This window comes from Pogona vitticeps, chromosome 13 (genome assembly GCF_051106095.1).
Source record: "Pogona vitticeps strain Pit_001003342236 chromosome 13, PviZW2.1, whole genome shotgun sequence".
Classification (NCBI taxonomy): domain Eukaryota; kingdom Metazoa; phylum Chordata; class Lepidosauria; order Squamata; family Agamidae; genus Pogona; species Pogona vitticeps.
Genome location: NC_135795.1, coordinates 12,107,632 through 12,127,500, shown reverse-complemented (window position 1 = coordinate 12,127,500; position 19,869 = coordinate 12,107,632). Strand labels below are relative to the sequence as shown.

General features: G+C 42.0%; 1 protein-coding gene across 1 annotated transcript in view; it reads left to right on the top strand.

Annotated features, from left to right (window-relative positions):
- UQCRC2 (ubiquinol-cytochrome c reductase core protein 2) overlaps positions 1 to 15,433 on the top strand; it is an 18,814-nt gene extending 3,381 nt beyond the window's left edge. The window contains exons 4-14 of the mRNA XM_020799547.3: positions 620 to 684; positions 1,472 to 1,528; positions 2,516 to 2,640; positions 3,552 to 3,649; positions 5,302 to 5,359; positions 5,475 to 5,570; positions 7,226 to 7,425; positions 11,043 to 11,123; positions 12,047 to 12,123; positions 14,389 to 14,542; positions 15,191 to 15,433. Coding sequence (XP_020655206.3) covers positions 620 to 684; positions 1,472 to 1,528; positions 2,516 to 2,640; positions 3,552 to 3,649; positions 5,302 to 5,359; positions 5,475 to 5,570; positions 7,226 to 7,425; positions 11,043 to 11,123; positions 12,047 to 12,123; positions 14,389 to 14,542; positions 15,191 to 15,274 — 1,095 coding nt within the window. The 3' untranslated portion in view covers positions 15,275 to 15,433. The remainder of the gene's footprint in view (positions 1 to 619; positions 685 to 1,471; positions 1,529 to 2,515; positions 2,641 to 3,551; positions 3,650 to 5,301; positions 5,360 to 5,474; positions 5,571 to 7,225; positions 7,426 to 11,042; positions 11,124 to 12,046; positions 12,124 to 14,388; positions 14,543 to 15,190) is intronic.
- Positions 15,434 to 19,869: the final 4,436 nt, after the last annotated feature.

Below are 19,869 nucleotides of genomic sequence, written 5' to 3'. Positions count from 1 at the left end.
ACAGATCACTTGAGTCCTACTGGGATCAGTCCCGCTGCTGTGACAACACAAAGTTATACTCTTATTGGGACATTAAAACTTGAGTGCTTGGAAGAAAGGCGGCAGCACTAGCTGGCATAGTGTTTCTGGATGCTTACAAAGAACCCGTCAAGCCCCAGTGGTGATCAGTGAGCAATTGTGCTTTCACTAACTACTTGGAAAGCCTATGGATTGCAGTAGTAATGTTGGAAGTAACATTGCCAAAAAGAGCAGAGTTGTTTTTTCGAACAGAAGTCCATGCAGTACCATAGTTGTCCCAACTTTCCCACCCACTGCCATTTCTTTGGGTTACTGCTTATGGGTTTAGGGAAGCTCAAGAGTGCAGTGTCGCTGTGCTTCTCCCTAGGTTTCTGCTATATCACCTGGAAAGGAGTAGAGGGGATGCAGATTTACTCTTTGTTGCAGCAGACATTAATCTGCAGCAAAACCTAGTAAGATGGAGAGCACCTAAAGCCTTTTGAGTTTCCAGAAAGAAGTTGTTGATCTCCTTAATTCATCTGAGTTTACTTGCCTGTCTGTATGCTAAAGAACCTTGTCTTCACACTCACAGTTGATGCTTATAGTATTGATTTATCTACAGACTACAAAAGGAGTGTCCATCTTCAGAATCACCCAGGGTCTTGAAGCTGTTGGCGGTTGCTTAAGGTTTGTTATTACTTAGGGCTCACCTGTCCTTTTACAGAATTCTGTGGAGGTGGCATTCCAGTTAAGTGCTTTAAGAAAGATTCAGGAGGAATATTAGGTTTGGGGCTAAAACTATGTAAAGGTATTAAATCTTTTTAAAAGCCTTAAAGTTTCTTAGGTAGAATTTTGTTTCAGTTTCTTTATTTCATGAATTGCAAGCATCTTGACAGCAGGGTACTGTGTGTCTTACATTTTTCTGTAAAGTGCCATGTGCATGCAATAAACAATCCATTTTCACTGTTAGCACTGTATTGATGGTGTGATGTAAGACAAAATGATAGGCTCTGTTCATGTGGAAAGGAAGGCACAGATATATCTCAATCCCAGTATTGCCTGAGAGTGTGTGAAAAAACTGTTCACACAGCACAGTGTGATCAGAAGTTTTGGGTTAGCCTAGCTTTCAGCCCCATGGTATTCTGTAAATGCCTACTGCTGAATGTGAGTGGGAGGTCTGTTTTAGATAGAATGGGAATCTTGGTGGAGTGCATGGTGATGGCCTCTTTTCCACACTTTCAGTTTTGAATGCCTGAATGCACCTTATGTTTCCACTTTGTACATTGTTATTAGTCATTACACCCAAGGAAGGTTCTGATATCACTAATTCTTAAAGGGGGCTCATTTATAGCTGAAGATAAGAGTGTTAATAATAACAGTGGCAACTGTACAGTAGGATTTAAACAGAGAGCGTATGCTGAACTTCAGTGGCCTCCTACGCTCTTCTGAAGATGTTCTTTCTTTTTTCCTTCAGTGTGACTTCTACCAGAGAAAACATGGCATATTCTGTTGAATGTATGCGTGACTACATGTAAGCATCGAGATGTGCAGCCAGTCAGGTTTCAAAAGGTTTCATTTTGTCTGCATTTTCTATTGAAAAGCTTTGCAGTGCTTTGGCACAAATAGCTTTTTGTCCTTCCTCTATAGTTTAACTTCATTCTTGGCCACGTGCGTGTTTGCTCTCAGCTAGTTCATAGCAACAAATGACACTTTTTTCCTTGAGTATATCACCTTGTTTCGATTAGTCCTAGTTATAAGTTGATTAGACTTTTCTGTATGGGTAACACATACATTTGAAAACTCAGTATCTCAGTTTTCTGAAACCATTTGGCAAGACTTGTGAATGCAGATTTTGTGCGCACTTCTGTTCACTCCCAAATAGTACATTACCGTATTCTTCGCTCCATAGGGCGCACTTTTCCTCCCCCAAAAAGTAGAGTGAAAAGTGTGTGTGCCTTATGGAGCAAATCTTGGGGGGGGGTGTCTCCTGCAGCCGCGAAGGCAAAAAGGCAGGCAAAAGGCCTGAGATTCAAATCTTGCAGACCTCCAAAGGCAAAAAGGCTGGGGAAAAGGATGGGAAATTCAAATCTCCCATCCTTTTCCCCTGCCTTTTTGCCTTTGAGGCGGTGGGGGACCCCCAGGAGGTCTCCAAGGGCTTTCCCCCGGATTTCCGAAGGCAAAAGGACAGGGGGAAAGGACTGGAGATTCGAGTCTCCCATCCTTTTTCCCTGCCTTTTTGCCTTCTATGTACCGTATTTTTCGCTCCATAATTAAGTGCGTCTTATAGTCAGGTAGGTCTTACAGAGCGGAAAACACAGTATTTTACAACCTTCATAATTTTGTGCCTTCCATACCTTTTGGGCTATATCAGCTCCAAACAGTATCAATCCACTTGCTTCTAGAAAAGCATGTTTTAGTGTAGCAACTTATCCTTGTCTTGTCTTACACTGAGGTGGGGAACTCAGACTTCAGCACTTCCTTAAAATGTTTTTTCCTTTCTTTATTTTAATTTACTCAGTGATACTGTACTGGAATATCTGATAAATGTCACTACAGCTCCAGAATTCAGGCTCTGGGAACTTTCTGAGGTTATACCCCGTTTAAAAATTGACAAGGCAGTTGCCCTTCAATCGCCACAAGTCCGTAAGTATCTCTCAGGGACTTGAGCACTAGAGAAATTGTTTTAAATCAAAGCAGGATGTCCCTTTTCCCCTTCAAGGACTGCCCAACCTAAACTATATGGGGCCGCCTGCATCCCAGTTTTGCTCTCTCTTCTTCCTCCATGCTTGGTGACCTCCAAAGCTGGGGGACAAATTGCTGTTTGGAAAATACTGTGATAATTTGTAGTTCTGATGGCTTGCAGGAAGATTTTGAAATTAGGCTAAGCTCCTCTTTTCAAAATAAATAAATAAATAAAGTCATAAATTGGATTGAATAGTTCTGCAGAGAACTGTCATACTTTTTCCATAATGGCGCTTGAAAGACACCCATAAACCAGTTCTGCGACTGAATGTTTGCCCTCAAAAATGGAATTTGCTTTTCATGCAATACGCTTAGTGGTGTCTTGCCAAAAGTCTCTCTCTTCAGAAAGGGGGCTTTGGGCTTGTGTTTTCTTGAAGAGCATCCCTCTGCAGCAAAGACAGCTTTAGCAGCAATGTGGTGGCTTTTCAAAGAAACAGCGTTCTGTGGTCTTGCAGCTTACTCTCCCCCCAAAATAGCCTCTTGAACTCTGCCAATATTGCTGGCCTAGCAAACAGTATTGCTTAACCTGGGTGAGCAACTCTGTACGCTTTAATGCGGATCCCATTGCCCCTTACTGACAACATTTGGAGGGCCACAATTATCCACCCCTAGTTCAGACACCACTTCTCTCCCTCCCCTCCCCCAAATAGGCATGGTCCCTGTGAGCAGGGACTTCACCTCAGTTTTGGAGGATCTCTCCATATGGGCAGTGATGATAATGTTTCTGTTGGGCAGGGCGTGGGAACAGATTGCTGCAATTTACTGCTTTGTGTAAGAAACCAAACAAACCCCATTTGCTGTTTTATATGCAGGTATTATTGAAAGCTTGCATGCAGTGGCTTATCGAAATGCCCTTGCCAATTCCTTATTCTGTCCCGATTATAGGCTACAGAAAATTACACCAGAGCAGGTAAGAGTCTCTATAGTATCACTTTCAATAGCAGTGACATAATTTGTTCTTCTCAGGAGGAAAGGCGGTGGCATTGAATTACATTCCTAGCTGGTTCTCTCTTGCCTTTCTCTAAGGCAGGGGTCTCCAAACAACAGCCCACGGGCCGCATCTGGCCTGTCTTGCCATTTTATCTGGCCTGTTCCTTTAACCCCATGCGTGGGGGGTGTTTTATGTGCATACATTCCTGTTCCTTCGGCCCTCTAAGATGTTGAAATTATATCTTGGACAGCAGATGGTGGAAAATACCTACTTCTACGGGAGCCTTTAGAGAGCTACTGGAGGGCACGTAACAACATCTAGAGGGCCACACATGTCTCAAGTCTGATCTATGTTGTGGAAATTTGATAATTCCCTTTTACAATTAGCAGAGCATAAAAATACGAAAGCAATTCCTAAAGCACAGGGAAAGCATAGGAATGAATAGCAAAAAAGTAATAATACTAATTCCCAGTCTTCACCCAGCCCTTTTGTTCTCATTAGCCCTTTGTATATGAAAGGAAAAAATTACAAGTAGCTTAATTAAGAAAGAAAAAAACCTCTTTACTTTTGATGTTCAGTTACAGTCAGAGGAATAGATGAAAGGTAAAAGAAAGATATTGCAGCTTCAGCCATGTGCAAAACTATTGTCCACCATGCCGGCCACATGGTCCAGTATCAGCAGCCGAGAAAGAGCACGTTAGGAATGGTCAGGGAAGAGAAAGGAGGACAAACAAGCAACCGGGAGCAAACAGACAGGAAAAGCGGAGGGGCAAGCCATGAGTCTGTGGGGGAAAAAGGACTTTCTTAATTGGTTAGTGGGGAAAAAGAGGCTGTTGACTTTAGCTAGTCAAAGTTCCCTGACACTAATATTTAGTGTTAATTGCATGCAGGGTTGTTATTATCCCAGCAATCTGTATGGATCCTAGTTTGCCCATTGCTGTTTTTTAGAACAGTTTTGCAGTATGCCAAATTACAGCACTGCTTTTAACCTAGGTTTAGTGGGAAAGTGCTCCACATCATACATGATTATTGTATGGAATTCATTTCCACAAGATGGAGTTATAGCCACTAGGTTACATAGGTTTAAAGCGAGATTAAGAACATAAGAAGAACCCTTCTGGATCAGGCCAAGGGCCCATCTAGTCCGGCTTCCTGTATCTCTCAGTGGCTCTACCAGATGCCTCTGGGAGCCCATGAGACCACTAGGTACCTGTCTCCTGATACCCCTGCCCTGCACAACTAACCTCATGTGGATGTCCCCTGGTTCTGGTATTGCGTAAGAGGGAAAAGAGCTTTATCCAGATTAGATAAACTCACAAAACAGTGGTATGTCTATTCCTGTTATCTGCCATAGACATGGTCTAGAGGGGCGGGGTAAAAATCAAATAAATAAATAAATAGACAGATGGATTCCTGCATGTTTTGAGGTCGTATACCACTGATGAAATCTGAGTAATAGATTTGGAGGACTGTTGCCTTTCTGCTCAACGGTTTCGCATTCCAGGAGTGTCCGATTGTCCTATGCAGAAGCGGGATTATGGACAAGATTTAGCCTGATCTCACAGGGCACTTATGTCCTTCTTCTGGTGATGTGACAGATGATAAAATAGGCATCCCTCTTTTCTTCACAGCTGCACCATTTTGTACAGAGCAACTTCACAAGTGCCCGGATGGCTCTGGTGGGTGTAGGTATGTATAAACAGACATTTGTATCTTATAGTTCTGCTCTGTTCTTCAAAGGGCAGAACCTGCTTTTCACTGGAAGCTCCGGGCTTTTCTTCCTGACTGTCACACTGTTTTGCAGGTATGAACCACGCTGATCTAAAGCAAATAGGAGAGCAGTTTATGAACATTCGCAGTGGGCATGGCTCAGCTGGGGAGAAGGCCAAGTACAAGGGAGGTAAATGTGGTCTTTTGCATTACCCTCTTCCCTGAATATGCTTCTGTAGCAATGTTATTAAATTAGACCTGCAGTACAGTCCCACCTCTCATTGTGGGACTGTTATTTTGCCTGCAAAGCTGCTGTCCTCCAGTCCTAGTAATTCTGTCATCTTTTCATGGAACTACAGTCTTTCATGGATCAGAATCCCAGTAAATGACCCGAGTACCACTGTTCCTTGTTCCCAGTAGATTTACAGTTGACGATAATGCCCCCTTCCCTCTTCTTTTTATGCCCGAGCGGGGATAGGAAGAGGAGCAAAGGCTGACAGAAGTGATCCCCCACCCCCTGCTGTCTTTGCTTGGGTCCCCCCTCCTTTGGCCCTCGAAAATGTGTAAGATATATGATGTGGCCCTCATACTGAAAAGTTTGGAGACCCCTGTTCTAGTTCGACATGGAAAAGGTTGACTCAGGAGCCTTGTTCCAGAAGCAAGTTCTCTGCTCTTCATCTGTGTTCCCTCTGCCCTAGCCATAAAGCCTGTGAAATAAGTTTAGCATAGCGTATCTGGCCTCAGAATGACTGGCCTGGGTGAGCAAGGATTCAAGCTCAGGCTGACCATCTTCTGTTTCACCATGCCAAGTACTATAAAGGCCCATGTTCAGTTGCCTTGTGCAACCAGGCAGTCCATTTCAGTTTCATTTCACGGTGCCAGTAAGCCATTTTTACTCCCATAATAATGCCTCTTGATGTCTTGAGATCATGATCTAGGTAGGTTCCAAACCCTGTCCCAAGCACACTTTGTAGAAGAGACATTAGCCATTAGCTGGAAAGTGTTGTTGGCTTCTTCTAAGACATGTGTTACTTGATGTAAGTGTAGCAGGCCACTCTCAAGCCGCTGCCCATCCAGGCCTCTAAGAGTGCTCACTACCTTTCACCAAAACTGATGCCACCAACCTATCCTTAAAACTAAAAAGGACCAGTGTTTCTTTCAAACAAATAAACTGTTTATTGATTTGTACAAAATAAAAGGATAAATCACAGGTATTAAATTAATTAGTCAATCACTGTTTCTCAGACACTAGCTCACACAGACTTTTCCCTCACTGACAGGCTCTTTCTCACTCTCTATCAATCTCTCTAATCACTCATCTCTCCATCTGATCTGCTCTCACACATCACACACCCCTTATATAACCCAGCTCCTCCCACTTCTGCACCACCCTCCATCCTCTCATTGGCTGAGGTTCCCCTGCCCAGCTGTGACGGACAGGTGAGAGCAGAGCTGTATGCCACAGTAAGTGGTACAGTTTTTCAATGAGCCCTGAGTTTCATTCACAGCTTGTGGAGGATTATGCAGTGATGAAGGTATGTGATCATGGTTAGGCTCCTCTGAAACAGGGCCTGTGCTTCACAACTGATTTGCGTATCTCTGGTTGGGTCCTGGATGTGTTTTTCAGAATGGAGCCCCAGTTCACATGGGATGACAGCAGATGCCTTACATAAATCACAGAATGTGTTGTGAAGTGTTCCTTCAGATCCATTGGAGCATACATGTAGGGGGTACCTCAACAGACAGTTTGATGCAGTAGTTTTAGAAAATGCATAGGCCTGTCAGTCTAAGGACTGTTGATGCACGTTGACTAGTTTACCATGACTCTTTTGACCCTTCATTTAGGTGAAATCCGAGAGCAGAATGATGATAGCCTTGTCCACGCCGCTGTGGTGGCCGAAGGAGCTGCCATAGGAAGTGCAGAAGCAAACGCTTTCCGTATCCTTCAGCATCTCCTTGGGGCAGGACCTCTTATTAAGGGAGGAAGCAATGTTACCAGTAAACTCAGCCAGGCTGTAGCAAAGGCCTCTCCCCATCGTTTTGATGTAAGTACATCAGCTTGCCTTTGGTATTTTAAAACTACGGATCCTGGGCCATGGCAGGGGAGGCAGAAAGAATCTACCATGTGTCTCTTCAGACAGTTGAACGCGAGATGTAGATTTTTCTTGTGCTCTTTAACAGGCATGTGGCAGAACAGGGTAGATCTCTTGCACAAATCACTATGTAACGACGGGGAAAACATGAAGTCAGAGCTTCCAGTGAATCGTGACATGGGTTTCTACCAAGGATGAATCATTTAATGGGTTGTACTGACTATAAAATGCTTCTTATTAATTGATCAGATAGTGTTGAAAATTATTTCAGTGCTAGTAGTTCCAGCAACTAGGAATGGTAGGTGCAATCTTTGAAGAGGCATTCCCTCTTCCCTTGTGCAGGAGTCACATGGTGTGTGCGTGTGTATCGGCAGGAGCATTCATATTGTTTTTAACTGCATTGATTCATTTCTTTCTATTTGAATCATTATAAAGGTGACACTGCTGTTTAATTTTGTATTCTGTTCCTTGGGGCAATCAGCCTCCCCCTGTCCCTTTCTACTCCTGTCAGGAGTAGAAAACATAAAGAGCAGGGTTAAAAGAGACAGAGAGTAGACGTTGACAATACACCCTTTTCTTTGCAATTCAAAGCAGGAAATGTCTGTCACTTTCTAGCCCTCTACTGAGCAACGTCTTTATGTTGTTTTTGCTAGCAGGAGCTGCTGATGGCAGAAACAAGCAGCTTACCAATATCCTGTGTTAAAAAAAGAAACTAAAAAGAATATGCATGTAGTGGACATGAAGTAGCCACAGCGCCCAGAAACCCAACCATTTTGCAGATCGACAGCAATGTTGACATAGGCTGAAATGATAAGGAATAAAGTGATTCATCATCAATTTGAATCAACCCTCCCAGAGAGGGGGAAATAAACCACTTGCCAGGGCAAATGAATGAATGTTGACTGTGTATCATGTGAGCAGAAAATTATGAAACAACCTAAAAAATGGCCAAATCTGTATAACCAGGGTTGTTTCGGCAGGTGTGATTGAACCCTTAGGTACCTCCCATGTGTCTTACTGTCAAATGCTCTACATGAGGCTGTCTTTGAAGATGGTTAAGAAACTTCACCTAGTTCTAAATGTAGCAGCCAGACTGCTGACTGGGGCCAGTAACAGGGAGAATATTATTCCCCTGTTACAACAGCTGCACTTGCTACCAATCAATTTCCAAGCTGAATTCAAATTGCTGGACATTACTTAGACAGTATCTTCCCACATGATCCTTCCTGGCTCTTAAGATCTTCAGAGGAGGTCTTTCAGTTCCATTGCTTTGACAAGCATGGTGAGGATACAAGAGGGGGCCTTCTCTCGGCTGCACCCAGATTATGGGATGCTCTCAGGCGGTGAGGTTGTTATACCTTCAGTGACTGTTTTTTGTTTTTATCATTTAAGTATTTATTTAAGGACAGGGTAGGGAATACAAAAAGTAGGGGGGAATAGGGAAGAGGGGAAAAAAGGTTAGGGGGATAGGAGAACACAGAGTATACCATCATCCAATCAATTCATATTACAATAACAGATCAACTTTTTGCTTTTTCACAGTTTGATTACCCTCCTGCTTTCATCTTATCATTTAATTTTAGTTTAATTCTATGTTACTCCAACACTATCTGGTAACTGCAGCCATTTATACAATACATCCCATCATTCAGTTTCCTTTTGATTTGAACAGTCTTTCAGCCCATCTGACAGAATATCCATTTTTGTCACTTCCCATATTTTCACAATAAGATTCTCTTGTTTCAGTGTTTCTTTCTTGAGATTTTTAACATAATGCTTTTTAATTTTAGAAGCTGCATAGGTCACTGGATAACTCTCTATCCCATCTATGTTACCTGGTGTCATGCCCAATAAAGACTGTTCTAAAGTTTGTCCAGCTTCATTTAAGTTTTGTTTGGCATCTAATGTCCCCTCTTTCGTCACTTTCATCAGATCTTCTATTTTACTAAGACCTTCATGTACTTGCTGAAACCCTGTTATTATTATCTTTTGCATAGTAATCTGCCATTCCTTTTCTATTTCTTGTACCACTGTTCCAAAACTTTGGGATTGAACAGACCAAGTCTCCATTCGTTGTCTTAAATTTTTTGGAGGCCATCTCAGGCTTACCAATGAATGGGGTTTGTATAAATAATACTATGCCCTTAACCACAATGATCGCCCCTTATATATCCTTCAACAATTTCCACAATTTTATCAACAATCCAAACCCCTAGTCATAAACCTCCCCTTAGATCTCCCTCCAATCTTTATCCAAATATCATAATATAAAAATCAGCTTTTAACCCAGCAAATTCAAAATCAAATAGAACCATGGCACAATTATTTCTTCTTCAGAGTTTAGCAAGCTTCTCTTATCAGTCTCACACGCAGTCTGGCAAACAATGCAACAATCACAGAGTCTCAAACTGTCCAATAGTTGTCCTTGAAGCCCATCTTATGATCTTTCCATTAACCCCTTGATGCTCCTCAGTCCAGTTGACCACATCAGCTCCTTCTTTCTTCTCCAGAAAACAACCAGATTCTGTTATTAATAATTCACAGAGTCCAGGAAAAGGCAAAGAGAAATATGTCCCAGCCAAACTGCATTCACAAAACTCAAGTCTCTTAAATCCTGTCTGATGGCATTAGAACCGTCTGGTATTCTTTTCCAGATGCATCAGATTTTTTTTCCGTCTCACTCTCTCGGCTTTGAAATCAGCCTGCTATATTAATTGTTCACTTGGGGAGGAAAGTTAGTTTCGCTTTTGAGGCAGACTGATAAGATAGGCTCGCCGCTGCTTTTCTTCTTTCAGCCAAATATTTTCATTCTTATTTTCAGCTTAATGGGGCTGTTTCATCAAAGGCTTCAGCTTACTTAGTTGTTATATATTTTAAGCTTATATTGGTTGTTCTCCTCTCCCCGATAAAGGGTTACTCACGGCTCCATGCCAAATATGGCGCCTGCTCTGATCCGTGCTGGGTGATATCTTCAGAGGGAAGAAGTCCGGGTTTGCATCCCTTTCTTCTCCTGCTGCTCACCATCTGCTTCAGAGAAACTTCTCCTAGACTCTCCTTCGATCCCCATTTCAAAAAGGGGATCCCGGACCAGACGGTTCCAGTTTTTCCAGAGAGAGCTCTTCTCTGGAGCTACTGGCAGCACCGCAACAAAGCCCCACCTCTTACTTTCAGTGACTGTTGAAGACCTACCTTTTAAGGCAGGCTTTTAAGCATATTGTATAGGAATTAGACCATTTTGGATGCTGGGCATATGTTTGTTAAAGTCTGTTTTTGCAGCTGTTTTGATTTTAGTTAATTCTTGTTTAATTAATTAATTCATGTTCAATTCTTTATTAAATTTGCAATTTATAGTGTTTTAGCCCAACTTGTTTCATTCATTTGTGAGCCGCCTTGGATTCTCTTACAGAGAGAAAAACAGCACAGCACTAAAACAAACCAATATTTGCTAGCCGTTGTTCCTGGGGGGGAGAGTCTAGTGTGCATACATTTCAAAAATCTTAAGTAACCAAAAATAGTGAAGAAAAATGTTTGTTAAGATAATACTGATTGAAATTAGACTTCTTTTACAGATAGCGTCATTTAATGTGAACTACTCTGATTCTGGACTATTTGGCTTTTACACCATTTGCAAGGATTCAGCTGCTGGAGAGGTACGTTACTGATTACTATTAATGTGCTCAAATCAGGAAACATTCTTCTGAGGTTTTGAGAATCATTGATTTCTCGCTATATGGTTTAGTAAAGAAATGATGTATTTCTGACATCACTTAAATCAAGAATGTACTTTATCCTAAGCTGCTTGGAAACCCTACAGCTGGAAACATGGGATTGTTAAACAGATAGGATTTGCTAAAAGGAGTGGAAAAGCTTGGGTGTTTTTCTTTCCAACAGTCCAGACCCTGAGTGAGCAACCATCATTAACCAAATGTGACTGTGAATTTATGAAGCATTATATGTGGAGGCTGCACTTGGCCTGTGACTTGAATTTCGAGTTCATTTGAGATGCAAGCCATGGCAAATCTGAAGCTGCCATGTCCTCCCCTGCCCCATTTTTATGGGCATAAAGGGGAAGAGAAGCATTTCATCTTAAACTAACCATAATTCAAGACCTAAGGAACTGTGCTTCGTTAAACTATAGTTAATGAGAACGAGCATGGTTTAAAAACTATAGCTACTCAAGTTTAGATTTCACGTGGAATAGTGCTTGGTTTACAGTGAAAATACAACACTTTCTCCTTTCAGGTAAAGGAAAAAAAAGATGGGGCAGTTGAGTGCTTGAGGCTGACTGGGCTATTTTCTTAGTGGGAAACTGGATGACCGTTAATGTCAGAACAAAAACTTCAAAGAATATATCGGTTTATCACTGAATAAAGATGTGTTAAAATTATGAAGACAATAGCCTCTTAGCGCTTATGGACTGGACGTGCATTATAATTCAGTGACATATCTTGAGGGGATGGTCTCTAATAATATAAATTCTAGGTATCTTTATTAGTTGAATAAATGTGGGGGTGGCTGATAGTGGACAATTCTGACTCCAGAAGTAAAACAGTTTTGTAATATTTGAATCAAGGTAATCAAGGCTGCTTTGAATCAAGTGAAGGCCATTTCCCAGGGTGGAGTAACTGATGCTGAAGTCACAATAGCCAAGTAAGTTGCCCTGCCACAGTTGTTTTCTTAATGGGACCATGACTTATTCATAATCTAAAGGTGCCAAATTGTTATAATTACCCCTTTTCTTCACTTCAGGCAAAAGTTCCTGATATCTAGAAAGGATGGTGTGCGTTTAAAAAGCTGAACATGACTAAAATGAGAGTTCTTAATTTCCAATGTCTGTGAAACATGGTAATCATCTAGGACAAATTAAATGCCATTGGCATATTCAGAGGAAGGAAGTATAGCTCAGTAGTTGAGCCGATATTGTTCTGCAGAACGACCCAGATCCAGTCCCTCTCATCTTCCATTAAAAAGCACCAGGAACCAAGCGATGAATCCTCAGTGTGATGTAGTGGATAGAGTGTGGATTGAGACTCGGGAGGTCTGGGTACAAATCCCGACTCAGCAATAGAAGCTTACTGGGGGCATAGAATGGGTAAAGGTAAAGGTTCCCCTTGCCAATTTGTCCAGTCATGTCCGACTCAAGGCGGCCGTGCTCATCTCCATTTCCAACCCATAGAGCTAGCGTTTGTCCGCAGACAATCCTCCGTGGTCACGTGGCCAGCATGACTAGACACGGAGCGCCGTTTACCTTCCCGCCGAGGTGGTATCTATTCATCTACTCGCATTTTTGCATTTTGCATGCTTTCAAACCGCTAGGTTGGCGGGAGCTGGGACAAGCAACGTGGGCTCACTCCGTCGCGTGGATTCGATCTGACGACTGCAGGTCTTCTGACCTTGCAGTACAGAGGCTTCTGCGGTTTAACCTGCAGCACCACCATTCCTAGTCACATGTAAATTACATGACTTGGCCTATGGCACGGAATGCAAACAGCAACACTTTAAATAGCAGTATTTTGCCACCACAGTTGATGCCTTCACACTTATATCATCATAAATCCATAATAGGCGACGGGGGCTCACTCCGTCACGTGAATTCAATCTTACGACTGCAGGTCTTCTGACCTTGCAGCACAGAGGCTTCAGCAGACCCCACTTATTTCAAAAGCCCTGCTAGGGTTCCTGTAGGTCAGTTCTGAGTTGAAGGCACTTAACCACCACCACCAAGTGAGTTCTTTGTCAGAGAGCTGTATATTGGGCTAGAATCTAGCCACTGGATGGACAAAAAGGCAATTTTCCAAAGCAGCAGTTATAATCCCTTGACATTATATTTTTAAGAAAAGTAGCTGGGCACTCTAATGTATCTAAAATCTGTTTACTCTTAGATTGTCCATGTTGAATGGCCAATTGTTAGACTGTACATGATTTTACAGAATACATGATTGCAACATTTTTTTCATGCATCTGTTTTGCTGACATTTGTATTATATAAGCAAAATTGGATCTTTCTGCATGACTTTCTAATCAGATTGCTTTTTCCAGAGAATATTTCATAGTTTTCCAACAGTGTGAATGATGGTTATTTCAGTGTAACCTGTGGTTATGCGTGAATTACAGAAAAAAGTACATGTCAATATCAAATAGACAACAATAATAAATGTAATCCGCAGTACCATGTTTGCACAGACTGTAGGTTACCTTTCAGTGTTAATCCTGTGGTTCTGGTTTACATTGTGGTCTAAGAAATAATGTCAGCCATAAAGTGATAACTTCTTCTGAATGGGCAACGTGTTTGATAGCACAAATCTTATGGGACGTTGAACCTCAGATCAAAAAATTTCAGGTGAAGCATCAAGTTTTGAATGTGTGGGTGGGGAAAAGTAGTACAATACTTAAAAACAACTCACAGTTGTGTTTAAAAACAATCCATGAGTTTACTTACTTCTTTAGGTAAAGGTTCCCCTTGACAATTTTTGTCAGTCGTGTTCGACTCTAGGGAGCGGTGCTCATCCCCGTTTCCAAGCCATAGAGCCAGCGTTTTTGTCCGAAGACAATCTTCCGTGGTCACATGGCCAGTGCGACTTAGACACGGAACGCTGTTACCTTCCCACCGAGGTGGTCCCTATTTATCTACTTGCATTTGCATGCTTTCGAACCGCTAGGTTGGCGGGAGCTGGGACAAGCAACGGGCGCTCACTCCGTTGCGTGGATTCGATCTTACGACTGCTTGGTCTTCTGACCCTGCAGCACAGACTTCTGCGGTTTAGCCCGCAGCGCCACCACGTCCCTACTTACTTCTTTAAGGAGCTTCAAATGTGTTAGGTTTTAACCTTTCACAACTTAGAAATGTTCATCTTATTTATGGATGCTTGAGCATACTGCTCTACTCACCTTCTCTTCCTCCACTTCCCTTGACAGACAGCAGCTGAAAACATCTCTCTTTATGTCTCTTGAGTCCACGGAAGGTTTGCTTCATGAAATCGGCTCCCAGGCACTAGTATCCGGCACATACACATCGCCAGCTGCTGTGATTGACAAGATTGATTCTGTGGCTACTGCTGACATTGTGAATGTAAGTCATGTGCCTATAGATTATGTTACACCATTATCAGCAGCTGTCTTAAATAGCATTCTCTTTTTGCATTTAGAAAATAGGAAGGTAACTAGGGGAGCTATTCTGCAGCACTAAGTAAATAAGTTATTATCTCTTAAATTAGGTAGCAGTCTTCATAAGCTTAATATTGAGGCTCAGTCAATACCCTGCCTACAGAGGCGATGAGTATATCCCAGATACCGGGCTTTTCTACAGTAGCATCTAGATTCTGGAATTCATCCACAACTGCCAATTTGTGTACTGTTAACTTTGGGCACTAAGTAAAGCTATTCTCTTTGATCACATTTTCAGTGACATTTGACTGACAGCTGGTTGCATTTTAAATCTGGAGGCTAGCCTTGGCTGCTGGGTTTGTTCTTATCCTTGGTAGACTACTTTGGAGACCTAGATGTAGTAGAAAAAGGAAATAATTAATATTTTAAAATTAATATCAGTAATGATTTCCCATACAAAAGTTACCATTCTTTAACAGTTAAGACTCTAAAATATACCCATTATTTGATCCTTCACTAAAATGGACATATTTCTAAACTGGTCATTCTGCTCTGTGGACTTCAAATTATATTGGTAGCTCCTTATCTCCAGTCTTTCTGCTTTCTTTTTCAGGCTGCAAAGACGTTTGTTAATGGGAAGAAGTCAATGGCAGCCCGTGGGAACTTGATACATACCCCTTATCTTGATGAGCTGTAAAGAAATAAAACATGGAGACACAGCTTAAAATGGAAGGTTGCTCTCTAGTAGTTGCATTAACTGCTTCTGTTGTTCTACATTATTTATGAGTTCCTAATTTTCTGCATCTCTGTCTTACTCTGTTGATTTACTTAAACAGAATAAAGTGCAGATCTCATACTCTTAGAAGATTCCTGACATCTTTTTTTTCCCCTAGTCTTAAGACAATTAAAGCATTTTTCATGGCTCCCCCCTTGAGACAGTATATATTGCTTGGCATGGGCCAAGTAGCTTGAGCAGAGTCATGAGAAACTATGCTTCTAGGGTGAGTTGAAATGCTCTTGTTTATTCGTAAGGGACTGGACTTGGAACTGAGGGGGACCTGTGTGCAGGGTCTCTGAGACCATTGGTTCACCTTTTTTTGCCTTGGGAGAGTCAGACACTTGCAGAAGTGTTCAGAGTGGGTGGTTCGGGAGCTGAATAGTGCCAGCTTCCACTCTGACCTTTAATCATGTTTCGCTAGCTGTCAGTCTCTTTAATCTTTCATTTAAGTACCACTTGGGAGAAAGGGGGGATACAAATAAAGGTAGACATTCTCCTGCATTATTTCTGCCTTTAAAGGTGAATATATAACTGTCACGATCCCCACATGGCCCCTGCTTGTTTCTCCAAACTAATTGCTCACGCTACGTGTCTCAGCTGCCACCAGTTGATTACATCAACCTTGTTTATTATTAATTGCAGAGGTCCATCTTTTAATATGTCATTTTAAAAGAGCCAAATAAAAATTGTTTATTGTTGCAGATCATGATAGTTTCAAACAATGTTGTTAATTCTTAACAAACATCCTCCTTCATCCACTCTCAACCACCGCGCTCCTGCCCAAGCTCCAAAACTCTTCAGCTGTCTCTGAACTCTCAATCTCCCTCAAGTAATCTAAAACTCCCTATCTAAACCCCCCTCCTCCTGCTGAGTCTCTTATATCTTGTGACTCCACTCCACCAGCACTCCTATTGGTCTATGCAGATAGCATATGAATATTCATGACCTGGACAGACCCAAACCCATGAAAATTGAGGGATCAGATAAAAAGTCCATTATCTTGCTGGAAGTAATTCATCCTTATTATAGTTTTTTAAAAATTTGTTCCTGTTATTTGTGATATGTACACGTTTCAAGGAGAGTAGGTGTGTGCAGGTATGTTGTAAAAACAGTTAAGAGTTGTGGTGCCGTGAAGAATTGAACGTTTTATTTGGCATATGTGAAGAAACGGACTAAAGTCCATGAAAAGTGTATGCGAAATAAAATCTGTTAATTATAAAGCAGCTTATTGAATTACTTTTTGCATTGATGATACTCCTTTCCGATACTTTAAAAAACACATGTAAGGCAAGAGAATGGCATTAAACTAAAAAAAAATACTAAAAATTATTGACATACCCTATTAAAGGTAACTTTGAAAAGTCTCTAGAAAATGTTATTCATTACATCAGCCAGTAATAAGCACAGTTACTTCATTTCTACTTGTGTTACTTTTGGAGTATAACCCTACTACATCCACATTAACAAAAAGGGCAACTTCTCAACAGTAATCACGTTTCTTGTAACTTATCACTGCCAAGCTCTGCCCACCGTGAACCATCAGATACCTCTGGGAAGTCCGAGAGCAAGAGAGAAGGCAAGACCCACAGTTGCCCAATCCCCAAACAACTGCTACCCGGTGCCTGATCACAAACTTCCTTTTAGCTACCATGGCTTGGATTCAAGACCTACCTAGGTCTTGAATTATGGCTAGGGCTCTTTTAAAACTGTGCTAAGACAGTAGCTGCCACCACACCGCGTGGCACAGATCTCCATAATTTATAATTTGTGTCTCCTCTCTGTTGATCTGCCTCTGGTGGGTGACCTCCATGGGGTGGACGACCTCCTTCGGTCAGATGGCCTTCTTAGAACAGAAGACCTCCTTCGGTCAGACGGACTCCTTGGGACGGAAGACCTTCGGTCAGAGGGTCTCCTTGGAACAGAAGACCTTTGGTCAGATGCCCCCCTTGGGGTGGATGACCTCCTTCAGCCAGACCACTTCCTTGGGGTTGATGAACATCTAAAAGCTGATTCTCTTCTATAACATGACTTACAAAGCCTCAAAGGATTCTCTGTGTAACAACATGTAAATGCAGAAATATCTCTGCCACACCTTTTGGGAAGTGAGTACTCAAACCTAGGGTATCATGTGAGGGGAGAACAACTTGTAGGCAAGGTAACAATTATACCTAGTAACACTGGCACAGCGGGCTAAACCGCAGAAGCCTGTGCTGCAGGGTCAGAAGACCAAGCAGTCGTAAGATCAAATCCACGCGACGGAGTGAGCTCCCGTCGCTTGTCCCAGCTCCCACCAACCTAGCGGTTCAAAAGCATGCAAATGCAAGTAGATAAATAGGGACCACCTTGGTGGGAAGGTAACAGCGTTCCGTGTCTAAGTCGCACTGGCCATGTGACCATGGAAGATTGTCTTCGGACAAAACGCTGGCTCTATGGCTTGGAAACGGGGTTGAGCACCGCCTCCCTAGAGTCGAACACGACTGGACAAAAATTGTCAAGGGGAACCTTTACCTTTAACAGTTTAGAATCCCAGTGCTGTTGAGTTCCAAGCCTCATGGAACCACCAACGATGTGAAGGGCAGAACCTGGCCTGAGAGATGCACTACCCCTTTTAATTTGGTAAGTTGCGTCATGGAAACCAGACTTCTTATTAGGTTGAAAGGTTTTGCTGCTCATCTAAGTAGCTTCTTCAGCTACTTGGATGAGTAGCAAAACGTTTCAACCTAATAAGAAATAAGTCCAGTTGCCATGACTCAGCTTCCAAATAGCCTCACCTGGAGGACTGAGAAACTTCCCAGATACGCCTTTTAATGTTTGAATGTTTAATCCACCATTGTTCTGGGGGTGAAATAATGATTTAAACCACCCCCTTCTGTTGGTGGGCATATGGGCCTCCTATCTGTCTTAGATTATTCCTTTGGATAATTATGTGGATTCACTCCAGAGACAGACAGGACACACAGTTGTGCCTTGGCTAAGACAAGGGGAATAGAAAGAAGTGGCCCCACTGGTACTGCCGCCAGTCTCCCTTGCTACCTGATTATTTTCAAACTAGGACTGAGCCTAAGGCCTCCTGCCAACAAAGCTTGTACTCTGTCATACTGAACAGGGGTTCCTTCCCGTTACTCTCTCAAAATGAAGCTTTGAAACAGTTCCTCCCCATCGTCGCACTTTAAAATCAGGAGTGAACCTAACGGTGGGGGAGAAACTGCTTCAGAGAGCAATCATTTTCAAGGAAGAATCAGTGGGTGTAGAGGGGATTAAATAAACCTTCCTCCTGCAGATTCTTCCTTTTAACTGTCCTTTTGTCCTATTTGCTAAAAAAAAGCACACCAGTATTATTCGACTATAGGAAAGTTGGCCTATGATTATGTCTTGAAAGTTACAGTCTTGTACCCTACAATTTGTATAGAATGGTCTAAAAATAAACTACATACACAGTCCTCACTAAAATATCACATGATAATTAACATTTTATGCACCCATGTTATGGGTATGGAACTTCAAAACTCCCATTGGAAGGAAGGGGTGTTGCTATGGTTAGATGTATTTTCAGAATTCTTACAACTCTGTGGCTTTGGAGTTGCTAGAATTGGCAGTCCAAAATACCAGTTGTTGGTCAACCATCCTATACCACTGGTTGCATATTGAGTAGGTTTCGATTTCTGGCCCCTTGCATTTAGCTGAAAAGATGGACAAGAAGAGCAGTACACGGTATACGTAGCTAGGAGACTCCTTTTAAAAATATCTCTATTGAGCCCCATTTGGTAATACATATAATAACTGCAGCCAGAATATTATATGCACGGAAATGGAAGAAAACTGAAATACCAAACCATGAAGAATTTACGGAAAAGATTATGGAAGTGATGGAGATGGACATATTAACAGAAGCTTTGAAAGACAATTCCATCCAAGAAGCAACTGAAAAATGGGAACCCATATATAACTGGATCCATTCTATAACTTGAAAGCCAAATGTGATAATTTTAATGCAAAACAGTCAAACAACTCTAGTTGGAAGTATATAGGCAACATGAATTTGACCCAACTCCAGGAGGCAGTGGAATGAGATGGGTTTTTGAGTTAAAATCTTTTAAGGCATATGGGTTTTGTAATTAAGAAATGAGCCAGAGAGGTTCCATCTTGTTTCTTTGTGTAAAGTATCTTTACTATGCTGACAGGTTATTTTCTGGGCAGCAGAGAGAATGTTATTCTGAAAGCCTGAGAAAGGACTCGGTGTGATTAGATAGATGGGAATTGTTGTGGCTCTTTGATAAACCACCGTAACCCAAATAACATCTGGTGCGTATGAGAAAGAAGTCATGTGGTGCAACAGGACTGTTTGCCTAGTAACGAACTCTGATTGGATGACATCGTGGGAAGGTGCGATGAGCCCTTGCCAGTTACTCTTGAAAAAGGAACTTTTTGCCTATGGACATTGTCTCTCAAGACCGATCCTTCAGTCATTCGTGACACATGGGACTAACCTTTACTATACTGGATTATCCTTGGAC